The sequence below is a fragment of the Oryctolagus cuniculus genome, chromosome 4 (genome assembly GCF_964237555.1).
Source record: "Oryctolagus cuniculus chromosome 4, mOryCun1.1, whole genome shotgun sequence".
Classification (NCBI taxonomy): domain Eukaryota; kingdom Metazoa; phylum Chordata; class Mammalia; order Lagomorpha; family Leporidae; genus Oryctolagus; species Oryctolagus cuniculus.
The window spans coordinates 111,208,990-111,230,879 of record NC_091435.1 but is presented as its reverse complement, the minus strand read 5'-3'; the positions used below and the strand labels follow the sequence as shown (position 1 = coordinate 111,230,879).

Genomic DNA, 21,890 nt, shown 5'->3' with positions numbered 1-21,890 from the left:
TACTCATAATTGCTCCTCCACTGGAGAATGTACCATATGAAGGACCTATCACTCTGCACGTTCCAATTCTGCATATACAGGAACAATTACATGCATGCAAATTAAAACACTCTTGCTCACACTCATGAAAAGCAGAAATCAGTTTGATTTTTCAGCAAAATTGAAATGAAAGAGGAAATTAGAGATCAAACTTTTTGGACTATGGGGCAACTGCTATATGATTATTTTGAAGAACTTGGTAGCACGATGCAGTGATATTTTTTGCTACAAGAAAGAATGCACAAAACCATGTTTGCACTCTGATTGTAACTACAAAAAAGGCTATTTTGCACATGGACAAAAATTTAAAAGGATAATAGGAAAGTTAAGGCTGCCTCCTCTACTTGGATAACTGAACACAAAAATGTGCAGCAGAGCTCCATTTAGCATATTTGATGTAAAATACAGTAGAAAAATGATAGGTTGTTCTCCATCCCAATTAAAATGGGTGCTGTGAACATGGAATGACACCAGGACTAGCACACAGGACATATTAGTCCTGATTTTTCACCACAGAGAGAAAGTTCAGAACAATTAGCAGGATTCCCTGTTAGCTAAGGACTATCACTTAGGTAATCTCAAAACACCACAAACATATTCTAGATTCCATACATCCATTAGGGCATCAAGGTCTCAGATATAGTATCTTGATATGATTGGATCCCAAAAGTAATCTAAAAATTGCATGAGAAGAGAAAATACTACACAGTGGGGAAAATAGTCATTTTTGTAAGTCTTTATTTTTTAGTTGCTCCTCCCATAGTAATGCACTGAAAGGCATAACAGTTTATATTGTACAAAGCATTTGAAGAAAGTACCTCAACTTGCTGATTATTTCAAAATGAGATTACAAACAAAAAGAAAACAAATCTGGTTTCTCAATAAAGGGCAAAAAAAAAAAAAACTGAATACAGTCTGTTATTTACTTCTCTCTTTTAACATAAGGTCGGGAACACTTCATTTTACAAATAGGATTAACATGAACATAACATCGCACAAGCTTGCAGGCGACCAGCATAAAATATGGGGGACAGTTTTTCATTAGAAGAATCATGCTTTCATGAAAGAAATTATAATCATTTACACAATTGAATCAATTTCAGTATTACAAAAACTAAGTTGCCTCTATTCGTATTTAGTTCATTAAGAAAGAAAACAAAACAACAAAAAAGGAATGTTAAGAAAAGCCAAACACCATTGGCACTCCCATACACAGGTCGAGTCACCTTGGTCCTGGGAATTCTGAAAGGGTGTGCCTCAGACGTCATAGAGTAGTGGCTGACTGGAACAGTGCTATCTGAATCAACAAACAATAGTTTGCCAACAAATAAATACATGATACACGCAACCAAAAAATTAAACATTAAAAAACAGTGACATGATTGTCTAAAATTAAGATGTTATTACAAGGATTTGGCAAACATTTTATTAGTGGTACAGTGGTCTGGTGATAAACAGGTTACTTCACTGACTTCACCTCTTTGAGCATAAGCATCCATAGTTTACAATATACACATACCCTTTTCTTCCCTAGTTTTAAACAATGTACTTACGAAGGCAAAAGTTAAGGAGGGGAACAAGTACTCCCTGTTATCAGTTTCTATAATAATTGACTGTGCATTTCATCCGTCTACTACTTCCATCTTCAAAGGGTTAAATTACATAAAACTTTAACAAAGAAAAAAATTCATCTGTAATTAAAAGCAACTGTTCCCAATCATGTCAGGTTATCTTGTACAAAAAAAGAATTCCATTCCTAAGGAGTGTTCATTCCTATCAATGCTGCCATCTCCACTGCCCCTCTCACCCACCCACACGCTAGGGCAGGGTGAACTGGAAGACGCTTCCTGCCCAGCGAGTTTTCCATTTTCATTGAATCACATGAAGTCACATTGATCCTCCAGAAGTCAGCAGCTGCCTTTGCTGTGCAAAACAAAATATCGAGAATAAATAGTTTCCTTTTTTCTTTATTTTTTTAATCATTCAGTTTAAGGTCACCAGACTTTAAATGAGTGACCCTTCAGGTTTATAAGGCATTCTGCTCAGCAGTCTTGTAAATAGTCCTATATGAAAGAGCCATGCTACTGTTGGACTTGGTCCCACTCTGGTCAACCTTGATAACGTCATACGTGGCTTATGGACTGGATGGCACTGGATTCTGCCGCCGCCCTTGCCATGCTGTGCCACACATTGGAAGAACTGTGGGATGTAGAATGGAGGGACTCCTTGTCGGACAATGACAACATCATAGCATATGCCTGGGGTAAAAAGGAGAGACTCAGTAAATGGCATTCGAAAAATATCACTTTCAACATAAAGAATATTGGTGATGAATGTGGAAAGAAAAGGGACCCAAAGTAGGAGCATCCTTCCTGGATGTTTTTCAAGGAGGCATTTTTTGTGTGCATGTGTTGTACTTGTTAAAATGACATAGGATTACTGCTGTCTTTCAGTGCTTAGGGACCATAAATCGACACATACTACAGAACAACACAAAAATTACCCTACCTGAAATGTCAATAGGGCTTCCAATGAGAAACATGAGCCCTCCCCCATGTCCAACCAGAAATCCAGCCATCCATCCACTACACCTGTTCAGTTCAACAAAGTTATTACTACATGCTGACAGGTGAAAGTCCAAACACTAAAAGGGTACAGACTTGTCTTGATGGAGCTGTAGACTAGGAAACACTCCGGCCCCTCCACTTGATAATAGCACCAAGGGTAAATACAACCTGCCCAAAGTCACTCAACCAGAGAGTTGGGGAGCTGGAATCAAAACTTATTTCTAGCCAACTTTTAACCCAGTGTCCTGTCCCCAGTTTCCTTCCATGCTAGAAATATTCAAATGCTGACACCCAAAGACCTTGAAACAAAATGCAAGACTCAACCATGTCCTAACCAACTTGTGCGCCTGTGTCTGCCAAGCAGAAGGTACACAGAGGTGTTCTTGAGGAAGTGCACTCTCTTCCCTATTATCATGTCAAATTCTCAACTGCTGAGAGGATCCCCATTTCCTGCCAAGTGAAATATTCAAATGAAATGTTTGGTCTTGACTTGTGAGTGAACTTTTCACTGTTGATTTGCTATTGTTGGTCTCATCCATTGCTAAACTTGCTTGTCAAAATGCTGCTGAAGTGGAATCATTAAAGTTCTGCCAAAGACATTCCACTGTCTGTAAACAAAGACAGAATGCCTCTGCTGTTAGGCAGAATTTCATCTTGGGAGTCATGCTGAGACATGTGGCCAGTCTGTGGTTTCTTCCATAACCGTGGCATTCAGTTAGAAAATCTGCCCTTGCAGGCTGATTTTGATTTGCTGGGTCATTGCGCTAAATGTACACATTTGACTTTTATGTATACAATTTGCCCTCTTGACCTGTACAAAATCTCAATACCCACTTAACAAACATTGCTTAAGCATCTGCACCATGCCAGCCATGGTGCAGGGTCTTCAGGAATCTAGGATACGTAATATAGATTCCTTTGTAGACTTTAATGTAAGAGGGATCTTCAAAAAGTTAATGGAAAAATATGTGTTATGAAAAAATTCTGTGAGGATTCTAAAAGGTTTTGCACCAAAATAAACTTATCTTCTGATTCAATTTCCATGAACTTTTTGAAGTACCTTCATAGGGTTAAGTGAACAGTGAACATATATTATCTATTTTCATTATGCATCCACTGTCATAGATCAAAAATAGAATATTCTGAGAGAGTTTAGTAAAATTCATTCCAATAGTTAGAAAGATTAAAGGAAGAATTCAAAGAATTTTAGAATCCTGAATTTTAATCCTGACTTCCAACTTGCCTCTATTTACCCAGCTGTGTGATCTTGGGCAAGTTGCTTAGCATTTTAAGTTTCACCATCCTCATATAAAATATGAAAAATAATAATAGTACTTGCTCCCAAGGATTGATGAGAAATCATAGATACAAACTTATACAACTAGCTTAACTACAACATGCTTAACTCAGTGTGCCTATTATCATGATGATATTTTTTGGAGGATAGGTTTTTTTCAGAGAAGGAAGATTCCATGTAGAATAAAGCCATTGTTGTATTGGTCAAATATCTTAGATTCAATCAGTATAAACACTATAGACACTGTAAATAGATGAATGTTTTAAATAAAGTATCTGAATCTTTATATTATAGAAAATGGCAAATATATAATATCTTCCATTTTGCAATCCAAGACAATAAACATTTTCATGCACAAGAATCAGTACCAGCACATAATGGACAGTTGATAAACCAATGAATCAATGAATGAAGGAAGGAGTGATGAGTTTCATGAAATCCATTCAGTTTGCAAAATGGCCCAACTGATATATAATCAATAACAAGAAAAATATAAGCTAGGATTGCAAAAGGCTAGTATTTCTTGTGATGGCAATTGTTAGCTCAGGGGGCTAGGGCTTTATGTCAAAATGCTGGTACTGAAATATATCATATCCATTACCTCCAGGTTCTCAGACCCTTTTGCTTTCTATCACATCTGACGGTTTCTGAAATGCTTTAGGTATTGTACCTTACAATTAAAAGTAATTTTGGCAGAATAACTGAAAGAAATTTAAAAGCAGAAAAATGGGTCCTCCAGGTTTCTTTTATTGACTAGGAAGGAAGAATGGGAAATCAAGTTTTTTAAAAAAATACAAGTCACCTAAAATAGATGTCTCCAAGTGAGAATGAGAGGTCTACCCTGGCTAGTTTAATTTTAATTCTAAAAATTAAAAAATTCATTTTCATTCCCATATAATCATAGAACAAAAAAGGATGCCTTCTCCATCACTCCCATTTACAATTCAGAAATGGTACCCATGATCTTGAAGAGATGTTCTCGAGCTCATGGGGCTAGACTCTAACAGCCTCTAGTGGGAATGCCAACTGATTTTACTTCAATTCAGAATGAGTATTTATTTGGCCTATTTCCATACACAATACCTTAGACTCTTCACTATATTGAATACTTAAAGATAATTAAAATCTGACTGATTTTTACTGACCAAATGTTTCCCCCACATTAGTTGAGATATTTCTGTATTTGCGGTTAAGACCAGCCGAGACTATCTCACCCATACAGGAAATCATTTCCAAATGTACAAGTCAATAGGGTCACATTACTTGCTATGTCAGGCCAACATCAAAATCAAACAATTGGACGAATGTGACCAATAAATATGTTAATAGGAAGTTTATTGAACTGAATGAGCAATCTGATTGAGTATGGACATCAAACAGAAAGTATTGACTTCCTTTATTTTTTAATAAAATATCTGAGGCTCCTTTAATTGATAGGTATGGATTCTTAAGTAGATTTATTTTTATTTGCCACAATGCTGAGAGAATGAAATTGCGTACCATTCATTCATTCAATAAAAGTTGCTAAGTTTTATTCCCAGATATGCCACTAATTTGATACAGATCTTTGACAATTCATTTCATTTTGGATCCTCAGTTTACCCCTAAATGCTATAAGCAGATGACTTAATAATTGACTAGATGTATTAAGAGAACAAGCATATAAATCCATTTTCAAAAAATCTTAAAATGTAATTAAGTTGACAAAATTTATAGATGCAAAGCAACTAGAACATAATTTAGGGGAAATATATAAATACTTCAAAGCAAATAGTATAGTCTATTCAGAAGTAAGGGCATTGCACACTAAAGGAGAGATTATTGTTAGCTAGGGTTTGTCACAGAAGTTTCTGTGTAGAATACAGCGTATTAGTTGTGGTGCTTGTTAACTATTTTGCTTCAGTCAAAGACAAAGACATGAACATTCTAAGTATAACACCTGAACCTGTTTGGATTCTATCATATTGCAAAGAGAAAATATCTGTTTTTTGGAAATCAAATGAAATGTACATTTTCATGCAGAATGTCACCGTGATGCTGGAGTGCGGGAAAGTATGTACCTGTGATTTGGACTTTCTGTGTAACGGCTGTTTAAGTTCCTCTGGCACATGGGCAGTACTAAAAGAAGACAGCTCAGCTTCAGCATATTGATTATCTTCCATTTTCCTCATTTTGAGGCTATCTGTGAAGTGCCTTATATGATCTAGAGCAGAAAGTCCAGTTTTATATTCTTCCTCTTTATACCTAAAATGAACCAATGGGAAAGCACAGACGTTTTTTCTTTTTCCTGTTGGTTTCTTATCTAATCAAATCACTTTCATTTGCATCTATACAGCTGTCAAAGTCCATGTTGTACTTGCAATGTAAAATAGCATGCATCAGTTATTGAGTTCTTCAAAATGTTTACAGATATATTTTTAAGTGTATTTCTCTTAAAATTTTTAGTTACTAAAATCAAGCATATGTTTGAGATAAGAGTTAATTTAGCACCGTGTGGAGATAAAATTCATACATTTATAATTTCCATTTAAAGTAAAAGCTAGTTATGACAATATTTGGTCAGTGACCAATATCCTGAGTATATATGCCCACCAAGTTAACTATTTGCATGTTTTTTTCCATTAAAATGTCATCAGCACATATTACATATATACCTAGTAAAGTAAAATTTATCTCAATCATATCTGGTTGATGATCATACCAGGTTATTTGGATGAATTAAGAGTGCTGAAATCTCTATTTTTTCTCTTTTATAATTAGCATCTAAAATTAAAGGGTTGCACGCTTGGGTAATTTGTGCTTATTCTGCCTCCCTCAGGCTAACCAGGTCCCACAAACATTGGTGTATGTACATGCCTGCAGAGGATGTTAATGGCCACCTTATTTTAATCGATTTAAAAGAGATGTCTTAAGGATGCCTTGCTAATTCAGATTTAATTTTTATGACTTATTCCCCCATCAGTTGTTTACCACCTGGAATAGTGCTCTGATAGGAAAAGAAACCAGGAACAATTGCACCTGCGTGGGGCTCCACGCTTGCTTAGCTTCTCAAGTGACCCATGGTTCTCACCTCACTGGAGAGGTCTTACAACTCATCTCGAGGGCACTGGTTTCTTCATAGTCATCTTCAGGGTTTCCTTCATGCAAATTACTTGTCCCTGCTTCCTTTCCTGGTTTCCCAGTAATATCATTGTCTTCATCCTCTTCATCTAGCAACACCTCATCTTCTACCTCTTCATCATCCAGTAAATCTGAATTTTGACTGGTCACCAAAGCCTTCTCATCCTTAAAGTGACTGCCATTCATTCTTTCAAAAGCATAAAAAGAAAAAGGTCCAATGATTAGTTTTATTTTTAAACATGCAGTTAGATTTCTTATTACGTCTTCCTAAGAACACATAAAATTTTTAACACTGTCATAGGAAATATTTATTGTTAATGCTTTATGGCAACCTTGGGGAAATCATATAATTTCACAAATGAGAAGATGAAGAAAAAATAATTGGATGATTATTCAGATTACCAATCGAGCCTCTGGCAGAACTGGAAAACAATCCAGTCTTCCATTTCATATCAAGACTTTGCCTGATAAATGATATTGTTTTGCATGATTTAAAAAGTACACAAATGTTTTCCCTTCTTGATATATTAATTACTATATAACTATCCACCATTTAAAATAGATTTCGAGAAAACTTGTATTCCTAGGCACCACTGACTACAGCTTCAACACCCATGGCCAAAATGAACCCTAGAGTTCAGTCTCAGGGCAGCTGCTAAGGGTGAACCAGTATTTGCTGTTTCTGACACTTGTAGTGTATTCCACTTAGACACTCTACCCAAACTTTGAGGTGACTGACAGCTCACTTAATTGTACTGTTTACAAATCATCCTCGATATTCTAAATGTAAAAACATTCCCCTTTCCCCAAGCAAACACCAGGTTGGGAAAGGATCCAGAAATATAATTGTACAAACATCTTTTGACATTCATTTAGCAAGCATGTTTCATACAATGATGCAAAAGAAAGTTATATTTTTAAAAGTCATTGTAATTATTTTATTTATGGTTGCAAAGATTATAATACATGATTTAAGAGCTTAATATAAAAGATTAATTATACAAGAATTCCAATATAATGTATCTGAGGGCATTTATGAACCTGGAACGAGTTTAAAATAAACATAAATTTTTAAGTTTTTCTGTAAGATTTAAAAGTTGAAATGCAGTTACAAAGTAATTATAATTGTTTCGAACTAGAATGCATCTTTTACTAATCTCTTCCTTTTAAAGTCAGATGGCCAAAGAAGTCAAATCACTCACTTCAGGTTCAGAAATCTAGTGATGGATCGAATAATCATAGGCAGCCAGGTACCCTGGTTTCTTGGGCATTCATAACCTTTGCATTTCTCCTTGCTCCTCTACGTATTACTAACTCAGAACACTTATGGAGGACTACGAAGTTCTCTTTACAGTTTTGTGTGATTTTCGCAAACATATAACTATTTTTCAGATTATGGAAGATCAGTTATTAGCAACATACCTCTATCACATTCCCACATACAAAAAAAGAGAGCATAATTTAATATTTAAATTTCCTGCAGTACACAGGCTCACAATTCATTAAATAAAACAATCTTAGATGTGATAGATATACACAGTACAAATCCATTTGACCAGAAAAAGTCCTATCATTACTAAACTTTTTATATAACCAATCTCTTAACCTCCTTTATCAGAGAATGATGAAAACATATTTTGTGCAGACATAAATTATTAGTTTCCAGACACACTGCCAACTTGCAAGCTTGAATGGATCGAAATTGTTATTTTAAAAAATGAAAGAGAAAGAAAAAGAACAAAAGAATGTGTGGATGAAAACCAAAAGTAACAAAGCCAACATAATTAAGAAAACCTATTTGTTAATTATGCTTTCAAATGTGGCAATTTATAGGGGATAAATTATTCATCAAAAGTAGCCTGATAGGAGTTGAGGGAAAAAGTTAGATGACTCACCCTTCCTATTTCTGTGCTGTTTAGACATGTTGAAGCCAGATGTTGGAGCTTTTCTGGCTTACAAATCCCCAATTAAGAGCTAAGAAATCTGAATAGGTATCTCAGAGCCAAATGGTGTATTTTGTACAATATTTCTTATTTGCATCATGTACATATCATTATCACAATGTATGATTCTGTTTCTTCCTTGTTCTTACTACTTTGCACTTCTGATCATCTGTGCGTTCTTCTCTCTCTCTCTCTCTGACACACATATATGCATACAAAGGGTAAAGAGAGGGAAAGACACATCCTATTACACAATGTTGCTGTGTAATAATCAGACTTCTTAGAGGCTGGGCAGACCTATCTCTCCTTTCTTCCTTACATAGACTTAGATAGTTGAAGAACACATATGGTCCTATGTTTTTGTTATTTTGGTAAAAATATTTATTTGAAGCTTTCCTTGATGGAACACCTTACCAGAAGACATTTTTATAGCATCAAAAAGAGGATATAAAGTCAATAATACTTGTGTGATGAAACCATTTAGTAGAGCATTGAGCCTTTGACACTAATGTAAGTTAAAAATATGTGATCTCAAAATTTAAAGAAAGAAAGGAAGGGAAGGAGAGAAAGAGGAAAAAAAGAGAAGCAGGAAGGGATGTATCATTATATTCTTAGAATTGTATCTATGAACCACATGGAATCTATTCTATTTGTATTAATATCAAATTAACATGAGAATTGATGAGAACTGTGTTGTAGTAATTATCATGCATTTTCTGTAACCCTGAGGGAGAAAAAAATAAATGAAACTTTCACCAATGAATTTCATGTTAAATTGAAATGTGCAACACAACATATCAATACAAGACGCCATTGGATAGTTGTATTCAAAAAAAGTGTAGTTCTCAATATCAGATATATAATTATAACTTACAGATAAGAAAAATTATTTCTAGTAGTGTTGGTAAAATAATACATCATTAAACACATTATGATGTATAATGCTAGCTATGTGTGAAGTATTACTATCAAAAACACTAAAAGCTTTCCTTTTTGAATGAAGCCACATAAGCTTTGTGTTGATCATGACAAGAGAGAGCCATACCACCATGATCAGGTGGTGCACTGAAACACAACAGAGCAATGAGCACCTGCTGCAGAGGATATAAAGCAACAATTGAATCTCAATTCAGCAAAGAGTTTCCAGGTGAAAGATCTGAATGCTCTTCAATGAGAATTTCATGTGAATATATGCATGCATACATACATACATACATATGTATACATATATAAACACAAATATATATATGAGAGTACTTTTAAAAGTTGATGGAAACATAATTTAAAAATAAGTTTTGGTATAAAAAATGTAAAGCCATACTTTTTTCATAATACACATTTTCCATGAACTTTATGAATTCCCATATATATAATAGGGAGAGAAAAACAGAGAGAAAAGGTGTCATATGTCATCATCTATTGCTTGTAATATACATAATAGTTGATATATACTAGTAACCTTTTTTGAGCAGTGATTCAGCTGAATCCCAGCGACGATCTTCCCTTATACTTGTGAAATTTGGATAAAATATTCTGTCTGGCTATCAAGCCAGGCAGATCAGCATGCTGATAAAGTTAGTTCTGGTACCAGGCAGCCCAGGATGAATCCCATTTATCATTAATCTGGCAAGTTACTTCACCTTTAGTGCCTCCATTCCTTCACTAATAAAATTATGGTCATTATCTCAATGCAAAGTATCACACACACAATATGCGCTACGTACATATCAGCCATTGGTGGTAAGAATTAATATCAGTGCTATTATTTTTGTGATCACATAAGTAAGCACAGCAAAGCTAGCGTTCATCGTAGACATCACAGCTTTACCTCTCCTCTGCATTCCTGGGAGACTGGCTGCTGTGGTTGCTGTTCCCGATGAAATTCCGAATTTCTGTGAAGTAGGCATCTTCTTTATCATCCAGAATTGCCCCTGTACTTTCCAGTTCAGAGTGAGGTGAGGATGTGGCTGTACCTGAACGGGCACAAAAGTCCCTTGTGACAAAGATTATTATTTAACCTGGCAACCTATGTTGAACTTTATTTCTTCTGAATTTGATCATCGTTGTTTGCTTGATTTTTTTTTTTAACTCAATTCACTTATTTATTTGAGAGACAGAGACAGACAGATAGAGGGTTCCCGTTTACGGATTCAATGTCTAAACACTTAAAATGGCCAGACTGGACTAGACCAAAGCTGAGAACCAGAAAATTAATCCCACATGGGTGCCTGGAATCCACTACTTGAGCCATAACCAGCTGCTTCCCAGAGTGCACAGTATCACAGAAGCTGGAGTTGGCAGAAGAGCTGAGACTTGAATCCACACCTCTGATCTGAGTCGCAGGCACCCCATCTGGCAGCTTAACTGCTAGACAAATGTCCACCCTAATGTTGTTTCTTAAAATCTGCCATTTGGTATATTAATAATAGTAACTTTAGGAGGTTGAAATCTTCCCAATTTACCATATGCAAGTCCCTGTGTAAGTCCCTTGGGAATATTTTGCACCATTAAAACAATGGGGTACAGTCTCCCAGAGATTTCGTTCCTCTCACTAGCTTTTCCCTATGCTCACTGGGGCAGCAAAACATTTTTATTCATACAATGAATAACTATTGTGAAGTAAAATATAGACAGGTCTTACAGAGATTCTGCCACAGGAGCCCGTACCCTCAGTTCTGCTTGCCGTCAATATGTGTGTGTGTGTGTGTGTGTGTGTGTGTATATAAAGGTGCTGTATGTTACAAAATACAGATAAAGACACGCTGAGGATTCTGCATTCTGACTGGGTAGGCTAAGCTGTAGGTCGAATCAGCAGACACCAGCCCAGAGGGTGGCAGGAAACAGTGTCTAGAGGACAATATCGGGTCTGCTGGTCACAGGGTCACCTCCAGCTTCCCCACCTCCGCAGAGGAATCTGAGTTCCTGGCTCACTGGACCATTGCAAAGTTGATCTAAGTTTACACAATGTATCTGTGGCTGAACTTTCCACCAACCTTAGCTTCATGCTGTTTATCTAGCCCACAGAGGATCTGCAATTTTATACTTCATCACAGTAGTCCACATGACAAAACCAAGAGGTTAAGAAATCTCCTCAGTTTAAAGACATAATAATCTGGGTCAACAAATAAGTATTAGCTTTCACACATTACATTTGAAAATATTACACTTGAAATGTTACACTTGAAAATATTTTCCCCAGAATATCTTTGATTAGAAAATTTTACTAGAATGCTCTAAGGGTACACACAGAAGTGATCTGTTTTTTATATCAAATCATTGCCTAAAATCTATTATTTTGAAAGCATCATTGTAAGATTTTTAGTTTTAAGGAAAATAAGGAGTATTTAGTTTTAAGTAGTCATCATTCAAGAAACAATGTGCCTTTATAGTGGAGGAAGGATTAGTAAAAAAATAATTACCTTACGAAAATCACCAGTCTGTAGAAATATAACTTTTTCCCTACTCTTAAAATCTCTTTTTCTGAAGTCCATACCCACTCCCCACCCTCAGTTCACTTCCTTGAAGCTGTGGCTGCACAGATTGGCTCTGCACACATACAGCAACCTGCAAATATTAGTTAACGGCTTGTTATCTAACTCTTAGGTGCCAAAGACAAAGAAACCTGCAATGCCTCTGCGCAGTATGTGCTGGCAGGACTGAGACAGGGAAGCCTCGTTTTCATGAGTCACTTTTCACTTACTTTGATATCAGAATGTGTGACAAAAACAAAACACTGCTGTCATTTGCTGGGGGTATGTCTTCTTTCCCTAATTCTCCAAAAGAACAGCAAAACAGAAAGACACCCTGCAGAGGCTCTCCGAGTTGCAGACCTTCTGCCTTCTACCAAAGCAGCCTGTTTCTAAAGTCGATATTGTGAGCGTAGTATTCCGGGGTTGCCACTATGGATTCTGTCTTGCATAAAGGCCACATTCTGGCCACATTCAGGAGGTGGGACAATGTTGGCCTGCAGCTAAGGAAGTCTTGACTCACATGTCTCTTGTGAGTCTGGGTCATGGTTCCTTGACTCCTTAAGATTGCCCTTTAGGTGAATCCAGGAGGACAAGAGAAAAATTCCCAAGTAAGCCCACCAACCTGCACGTCATTCAGTGATTCTGATATCTAAAGGGAAAGCTGTAGTCAATGTTCACAATAAGATCAATCTGTGTTAAAATGGAATGAAAGGAGAAAGTCACAATTATAAAACATAAGAAAATAACTTGTGACACAGTGGATACCCACCGGACATGTTTCCATTCTCATGCTTCTTTAGGTGTCTGTCTAAATTGGTTTGTTGACCGAAGCACCTATCACATAAGTGACACTTAAACGGCTTCTCCTTGTTGTGGATGTTGCGCACATGCCGCTGCAGGTTAGAGGATATGCTAAATGATCTGTCACAGTATTTGCATCTGGAAAATAAACACAGAGGAAACACCTGTGAGCAAATCAGAAGATATTTCTCAAGACTACTAAGCTAACTATAAACAATTAACACCCATAAAACAACATGTTAGAGAAAAGGCACAGAGAAGAATACTATTCACCCAGTCAAGATTTCAATTCCAATGGACATTGATTGCTAAAATAATTTTCAATACTTTATGAAAAATCATAGAGAAAATTGGTGACTTGATTTTCTCCAAATTAATTCAGATAACAGCTCTAATATTCTAATTATATATCATCATCTTAAAGATGTTAAAAAGAGCAACCTTGTTTTAGCTTCAGCTTAGGACAGTATAATTAGAACTTTTCTAAACAAGCAGGTAAGAAATTCATGTTTTCTTCAAATAAAGTAAAATGATCACCCTTTAGTTCAAAATTAGGGTCTATTAGCCAATTACTTAAAAAAAAGATTTATTTAGTTATTTGAAAGTCAGTGTTACACAGAGAAGGAGAGGCAAGAGGGAGAGAGAGGTCTTCTATCCGCTGGTTTACTCCCCAACTGGCTGCAAATAGCCAGAGCTGCGCCAATCTGAAGCCAGGAGCCAGAAGCCTCCTCCAGGTCTCTCACATGGGTGCAGAAGCCAAAGCACTTGGGCCATCTTCTACTGCTTTCCCAGGCCACAGCAGAGAGCTGGATCAGAAGCACAGCAGCCGGGTCTTGAATGGGCGCCCATATGGGATGCTGGCATTGCAGGTGGAGGCTTTACCTGCTATGCCACAGCGCCGGCCCCAGCCAATTACTTTTTAGAATCTGATTAACTGATTTCACTTCTCTATTGCTGCTTCTAAGTAAAACTCTGTTATCCTCTCCAAAATAACAATAAACACTCTAGACATTTAAAACTGAGATTCAGTGTGATATCAAAGACACTGATATTCATAACCTGTAGTGATTAAGCCCAAAGCCTTTACTCTATTGGTCTCTGTTACAAAAGCAAACCATAGTGTCAAGAAATTCTCCTTCCGTTATAACTTCTGTAACTTCTGTTTTTCTTGAAGATTCTGTACCAGTTCTAAATCAGCTGAGATTGTCAGAAAAGCACTCATTATTGGTTGGAATATTGTTTCTGCCTTCTATGTGATTAAAAAAAAAATCACTTAAAAGTTTTCCATTTGTCATCATATGAAAATATAAAATGTAAGATCTCATTGTCCCAATTGTTGTCAAGAGGAAGAGGAGTTGTTATAATCGATGGAGTTATTCTCTTCTGGCATTCCAAGGTAAAGATTTCATCTTTTGTTCATTATTGCTTTTTGGGGGGGTGTGTAGCTTGGAAAGAAAAAAAATTGACTTTCCACCAATGACACTTAAGTGAAAATTTCTAACAGTGGCTAGAAAATTCTTAACTCATTCTTCCATGTGTGAAGGGCCCTTCTCCTCACACTTCTGAATGTAGACTCAGTGGTTCAAGTGCTCTAAATCAAAAATTACCCCCATTCCACTCCAAGTACTTGAGCTGCTTTGGCTGGCCTTACATGATGCCAGAAGTCCAGTCGGTTCAGTGGGAAAAATAAATCTGTTGAACTGGTTATTTTGGCATAGTATCAATAAAGGAACTCAAAGAGTGATTTCATTTTCCCCTTTAAAAAAAACCGTTCAGGTGATGAGGTTCTTCAGCGTTCCTTTCTTATGATATTAATAAAAGGAAATGTGACAGCCCACACTGATGGTAGCTGAAATCATATAATCTCCTTAACAATAACAAAAAGCATATGGAGTCAGGGCCTTCTCTAAGCCCAGAGCAGTGAGAAATACAGCACCCTTTACTCCACTGCACTGCCTTAACCAGAACAACTTAGGAGACACTGGTAGAGAACACTCACCCTCCCACCAATGATTTTACATTTTTTACATAAATCATGAGGAATAGAGATGTGTGTCTGACATGCTTGTGACTTTCTGTAAGCCAAGGACATTTCCCAAATCTAGCGAACGCCATCATCTCTGAGCGGAGTAAAACTAGCAAATGAGGATGCTCTAACCGATGACCAGGTATTACTTTGCATTTCTCCTCAGCTAACATCTTCGCCAGAAGGGCAAATATTCTAAATAAGCAATCATTCCATATAAATGAGTAAGTGGTTAAGAGACAGCTCAATCAAAGGGTCAGTCTCAGAAACTCTTAAGTGAACCTGTAACACAGTCATCAGCAGGACATTAGTCAGGCTTCATGGTGTCTGGGTGTAGACAGAGGGGTCAACACAGTCTTTGAGATCACAATCTGCCATAACACCCCTGCAGCAAGAGCCTGGTGCTCAGATGTTAATTCTGGCTCTATTAGTATCAGATTTTATAGAAGGCATTTGGCATCTATAGAGCAGAATTTTTTACATTTGTAAAATAGAGGACTTATACCAAATAATAATTTGATTCCCCATCTATGAAAAAATTCTAGTTAGTGTCTTCCTCAATATGTACAATGATTGTATCATTCATGAGGCAGAGGAAAACCACTGAATTCAAGTACAAAGAACGTGTGAAATGAGCATGATAACACAATTGCACACCAGTACCCTTGACCATAACAAAATATGAATGTGGAAATCTTTCCTTCCATTTAAACAAAATCTCAGCAGACAGAATTTTCTCAAAAAGAGAAATCATGGTTTCGCATTATCATCTTTGAGATCTGTTACAGCAAGTACATTCTATCACATATAAAGTAAAAATATCACTTGTGATTTGTGATGTAAAAAACATACAGGAAAACAAAGAATTTATGAAAGCACCATGATTTTCTGAGTGTATAAGTCCCTATAATTTTCTCCTAAAATTTCAATTATCTCCAAATGAGCCTTGGTCTTTGTATGGCCTTATTCTTGCATGTAAAAAAAAAAATCCTTGAAACATGATATTTTATTTATTTATTTAAATTAAAAAGCTAACATTCTGATAAAAATAAGTTTACAAATAAGTAATGCACAAGAATTTCAAAGAATGAATTTATGTTACTTAAGGTGAATAACATCAATTCTTAAATGCTTATTAGCAGCTGCACTGTGTGTAAGATATTGCACATTACATAATTCAGGTTATATTTTAAAACTAGCTGGGAAATGTTTCTTAATTTCATTCTTAAATAAACAATTATATTAATTAGACATGTTCCATGTGCCATATGTTTAACTTTGAATTTAACAGAGTAACTTAGGGAGTACTTCAAGAAATTATTGACAGAATTTTCCCCTTTTCTTATAATATATTCTATTTTAATATCCATTTACTATCTGTTCTACCCTGTAATTCCACATATTTTCCTCCTCCCTAATTTTTTTTCCTTTAAACTTCATAATAGGACTTGTGGCTAGTGGACACTGACCTGGCTATGCCAGAAAAACAAAGTGTAAATGGACTGTTAAATCCTAGCAGAGATTCAAGACTTGCAAAAGGGAGGCTGCAGTGTTAATACTTTTATAAACTAAAATAGTGTGCATTCTTAACAACAGAGAGCACTAATAAAAAAAATTAAAGGTAGCTAATATTTAAATGTGCATATTCTGTACTAAAGAGTGTGCTATTACTTTTAAAATAAGAGTTAGAAAGCCTCTTTTTGAGAAATTAAGACTGTTCCAACTTCTTTATCCTAGCTATTAGTCAATTCCTCCTTGACTCAAAATTGAATAAACATACATTCAGACATGCACAAAAGTAGCCTTCTTTAAAACTGCTCACATGCTCACTTTACTTTGACAATATTTATCAAGATATTAAGCAAAAATCATTGTCAAACCTGTAAGGCTGCTCCCCTGTGTGGGTTCTCAAGTGCCGGGTGAGGTTTGCAGACCTTGGAAAAATCTTGCCACAGTATCTGTTATGAAAAGATGTTTATAAGAGAAAGTCAGCACAGTGGACTCTGTCACTGGAGTTGCATAGCAGCCAGACGCCTATTCCTGATTTAATTAGTGTTGCATGGAACTCGCATGTCTTTGGCATTTAAAATTTGCAACAAAGCCATTCTACAGATATAAATAACTACAAATCTGAGCTGTGTCATGAGATCTGGTTGAATTTGCTCAAACACAAGCAAGCAGTTTATGAAAACAGACTTTAGTTTTGATGACCCCCGTGCGTTTCTTTTATTAGTTCTGTATCTCTACATAAAGAAAACCGAACCAGACAAGGGGATAAAAAAATGACAAGAGTTTGTGATTCTGGGTTGATGTAAACAGATTTCAAATGTTCCAACTCATTTTACATGTCAGCCTCATGACAACTCCCTATACATTGAATGGTATCAGATCAGACAAGATTCTGAGACTTCATCCATCAAGGTATGTTCCCATGAAAGCTTTTCTGGAAAGAAAATGACACATTTTCCAAAGGGAAGACAAATTGATATGCCTGAGTCAGATATCATAAATTTCTAGACAATTCAGAAACTATAAGCACAATTTATTTAAACACACAAACACACATAGAAAGAGAGAGAGAGGGAGAGATGGATCTTATTCAACCTTATGGATGTTATTCAACCTTCATGAATGGCCTTATTCTTCAATGCTGTGACAATTAATAAATGTATACTTGAGGACAGTAGTATTATACTTTTAGATGAAAATAATTAACTGTGAAGGAAAATGCATAAATATCAAAGTGAGACAACTAGACAGTATTTGGAGTATTTCCAATCTCATTTATCACAACCAAATGGCCTGTGTTAAAACTCTCATTTAGTAATAATTTTTTAAAAACACGGTTTTTATATCTCACTAAATAAAGAACACTTTGAAGTACCTGAAATCTATCATGATTGCTATTCATCATCCAATCAAGAATAATTTCCAAAACAAACAGCAGAGCCTTTTGAAATCAGAAGGGAGATTTGGGCAAAGTCAGACGTCATGAACGGAGCCGTTACCTGCAGGTGTAGCGCTCCTTTCCCTTCCGCAGGAGGTTCTCTGGCAGGGCGTTGGGAGGTGCTCTGAAGTTGAACATGGAGGGCACCGACTGCAGAAGCTCGCTGGCCTCGGGCTTCAGGGCACTGAAGCTCTCTAGCTTTTCTGCCATGTTCTCAATAGCCGACATCTGAACATAAAAAGCACAGGACCGTGAAGGATCTGGCATCCTTTCTTCTGTCATAATCTTGGGCAAACCAACAACATCATTAACAGAGACACATCAAATCTGCTGAGTACAATGGGTGCTAGCAAAAGATTGGAATGTCCGAGTAGTAAAGTAACAATGAGAGGATTGATTTGTGAGTAACAGAAGCAGAGGCAAGGTTATCAAAGGACAGGTGAACTTTTTCCACAAGAACTTGGTTGGGCCATTTTATAATTTAATATATAACTGAGCAATGATACATAATAGAGATAAGCCAAATTATTTTATATTTAATTAAGCAACAGCTGTAGTATTACATTGTGGACATCAACAATCTAGAAGAAATTTTAGATGCTATATGCTTTGCCTAGATAATGAAAACCCTAAGAACCATGGACTCCCATGAAAAGAACTCATAGAATAGAAGAAAGTCAAGTGTTCCAAACTTACAGGGCAAGCCAAATGTGTATAACTTAGCAAGAACAACAATGGAAAACATAGACTGCCTAGAATTACATTAAATTAATGTCTGGGTATACTTGATTTTAAGTAGGATTATATATAAAGAATTTAGATGAAATATTTTTCTGGGCAGATATTGAGCTAAAATGACAATTGATGATATCGCCAATATAATTTTATTGTGACATAACTTGGCACGCATGTGACAGGACAGGGAGGAAAGTCCATGTGACCTTACTCTTACAGAAATATTCTTAAAGAAAAACCCACCTACCTAATTCTTCCCCACTAACCCCAACATATTTTACTTATAGTCTTCACGTGTTTTTCTACCTACACACAAATTTTGTGGAATCACAATTGGAAGGTACCATTTACTTTTTTTTTTTTTTTTTTTTTGACAGGCAGAGTGGATAGTGAGAGAGAGAGACAGAGAGAAAGGTCTTCCTTTGCTGTTGGCTCACCCTCCAATGGCCGCCGCAGCCAGCGCACTGCGGCCGGTGCACCGCGCTGATCCGAAGGCAGGAGCCAGGTGCTTATCCTGGTCTCCCATGGGGTGCAGGGCCCAAGCACTTGGGCAATCCTCCACTGCACTCCCTGGCCACAGCAGAGAGCTGGCCTGGAAGAGGGGCAAGCGGGACAGAATCCGGCGCCCCGACTGGGACTAGAACCTGGTATGCTGGCACCGCAAGGCAGAGGATTAGCCTATTGAGCCACGGCGCCGGCCAGTACCATTTACTTTTTAAGTTAGCTTTATCTTTAATGTCCACAATTAGAAGGATGCCCCCCCCTTTTCTTCAATTGTTAAATTTCCTAAGTGCTCACATCTTATTTGGAAGGTTCCTACTAAAGTTTAAAGTAAAAACACAAATGCTCAGATCATCTTGGTAAATCAGCTCACTCATTATTTATTTGGTTCTCAGGGCAGGATGTCACTAGAGCACTCCAAAATCTATTGAAAAAGTATTTTCCTATTATATACATTCGCTATATCTCTCCAAGAGCTGGGGTAGCAGACCAGAAGACACCTAAGGACCAAGATGATGGTAACAACTGCAAATGCAAGGCAGCTTGTAAACCCAAGAGGCTGTTTTTTGCTGATCAGACAGCAAGGCAGGAATGGGGGACATGTTTATGAGTTCGAGGTAAAAACGGTAGTCAACATTTCCAGCTCAAAAGGTGAATTAACAAAACACATTTTCTCTGGACACACAGCTGGACAGAACACCATCAACCTCTTAAACTAGAGCAAAATCTTAAAAGAATGGCCTGGACATGATTCTCTTCACACAAAGGGAATATTGTGTGCTTGATTCTTCAAATGACTATTCATGTTCTAGTTAGCTTTCTTTCTTTTCTCTTTATCCTGGTGCCTGCCCTCTCATTTCATGCTCGGACTCCTAATGCTAGCTACAAATTGCAACGTACGGGGTACCACTGCCAATTTGCCAAATGTCTTTCATCAAACACAGTGCAAAAAAAAAAAATCTCAGAGGAAAGTCAAGATACATTTACTTGTCAGACGACAAATGTGAACGCATTGGGAGGCAGTAAGGGCTATAAGCTCAGGGGTTTGATTCATAATCACTCAGCTGCTAAAACATTCTCCACAGATGCAAGTGGACAGCACATTTGTCACTATGAAGGATTTTGACACATACTGATCACAGGGCAGAGATATGGAATGATGATGCTGCTCAGAGAGGCTGGAGGAAATTTGGTCTCCACAGAATACACTCATTACCCCCTTCCAGCCAGAACATTAGCATGTTCACATTTCTTTGCATTTGGTTTATTAAAAATCAATCCAGAAAAATTTGTATGACACTATTTTATTTGCATTTATTCCTTCTAATTGTTCCTTGCAGAAAATCATTTTGATATTCCAGCCACCATGGAATGAATTGTCTGAGTGAAAAATGACCTCTGGTCTTCAGGCTGATTAGCAGTAACAAGCAAGGGTAAGGGTCATGATCGCATGTATTTATTGGGAAGAACAGTAAGTGCATGGGTGATGACTATAAATGTTTTATTTATGTACATTTAATATTTGGCTAAAGTTTCATTATCTAGTGGTTTTAAATCATTGAAGTGTCCACCCTGCTGACACACTCAGTTCCCTGCTGCAATGCATCTTATAGAACTACTTTTCCTTTTATATGGAAAATAGCTTACTCATGACTATTATTATTCTCAGCTTTCATCTCCAGTACACATAAACTACAAGTCCTTCAAGTTATTTGAAAGCAATTGGCTGCTGAGAAATGTGTCTTGCTTTAGTAGCTGCTAATAGCTAGCTCCTTTTGAAGAAAGATCACTGTGATTACTTTACCTCAAACTGTTTCGATTTGGGCAAACCATTAAGAAACAAGAAAATATATTATGGGCTACATGGCTAAATAGCGGCATTCTTGAAGCTAATAGGAAAAAGAATAAGGGTTGCCCAAGTACTACCCTGTTATAAGCCACCCCTGCCTTCAGCTTCTGGTGTCAAATGAAAAAAGGATGAAATTTGAGTGGGGAAAGGCAGAAAAGGAAGATGGGAAGTGAGTTACGGGGTAGCTATTGGCACCACACACACACACACACACACACACCACTCTGCCGAGCCAGCAACCACTGAAGCAACATAAAAGTCTTCATTGAATCCTTCCTTTCATCTTTGTAAAACATGCTCTTACAACACTTGACCTCAGTTGGAAGGAGGCTGGAATAAATTTCCCCATTAGGACAGACAGAGGTGATTTAGACATCTGCCAGTGGGGGGCCTCTAATAATTCTGTAACCAGCATCAACCCTAGTCTGTACTTTAGATTAAGGCATTGGATTAAGATGAACTTTCTCCAGTAATAGGCCAAAGCCCCAACTGCCATCTCGTCTGACAATGCTCCTCCAAAAGTAACACATTTTACAGAAGTAATGAGTTTTTATATTCATTTTAAAATTGGATTTGGTATTTTAAAAATAAAGAC

The 21,890-nt window shown here is 36.8% G+C and overlaps 1 protein-coding gene across 36 annotated transcripts in view; it reads right to left on the bottom strand.

The window, feature by feature from the left end:
• Nucleotides 1-760: 760 nt before the first annotated feature.
• The window catches only part of MECOM (MDS1 and EVI1 complex locus), a 597,402-nt gene continuing 576,272 nt past the window's right edge, over nt 761-21,890 (bottom strand). For 31 of the 36 annotated variants that reach the window (XM_070072545.1, XM_070072547.1, XM_070072544.1 and 28 more), the window contains 7 exons: nt 18,272-18,438; nt 17,144-17,221; nt 13,206-13,375; nt 10,795-10,939; nt 6,974-7,210; nt 5,964-6,147; nt 761-2,297 (listed from right to left, as the gene is read on the bottom strand). In XM_070072545.1, the coding sequence (XP_069928646.1) occupies nt 2,163-2,297; nt 5,964-6,147; nt 6,974-7,210; nt 10,795-10,939; nt 13,206-13,375; nt 17,144-17,221; nt 18,272-18,438 (1,116 nt within the window). In that variant the 3' untranslated portion in view covers nt 761-2,162. The remainder of the gene's footprint in view (nt 2,298-5,963; nt 6,148-6,973; nt 7,211-10,794; nt 10,940-13,205; nt 13,376-17,143; nt 17,222-18,271; nt 18,439-21,890) is intronic. The other 5 variants (XM_070072552.1, XM_070072548.1, XM_070072549.1 and 2 more) reach the window with 1 other exon arrangement.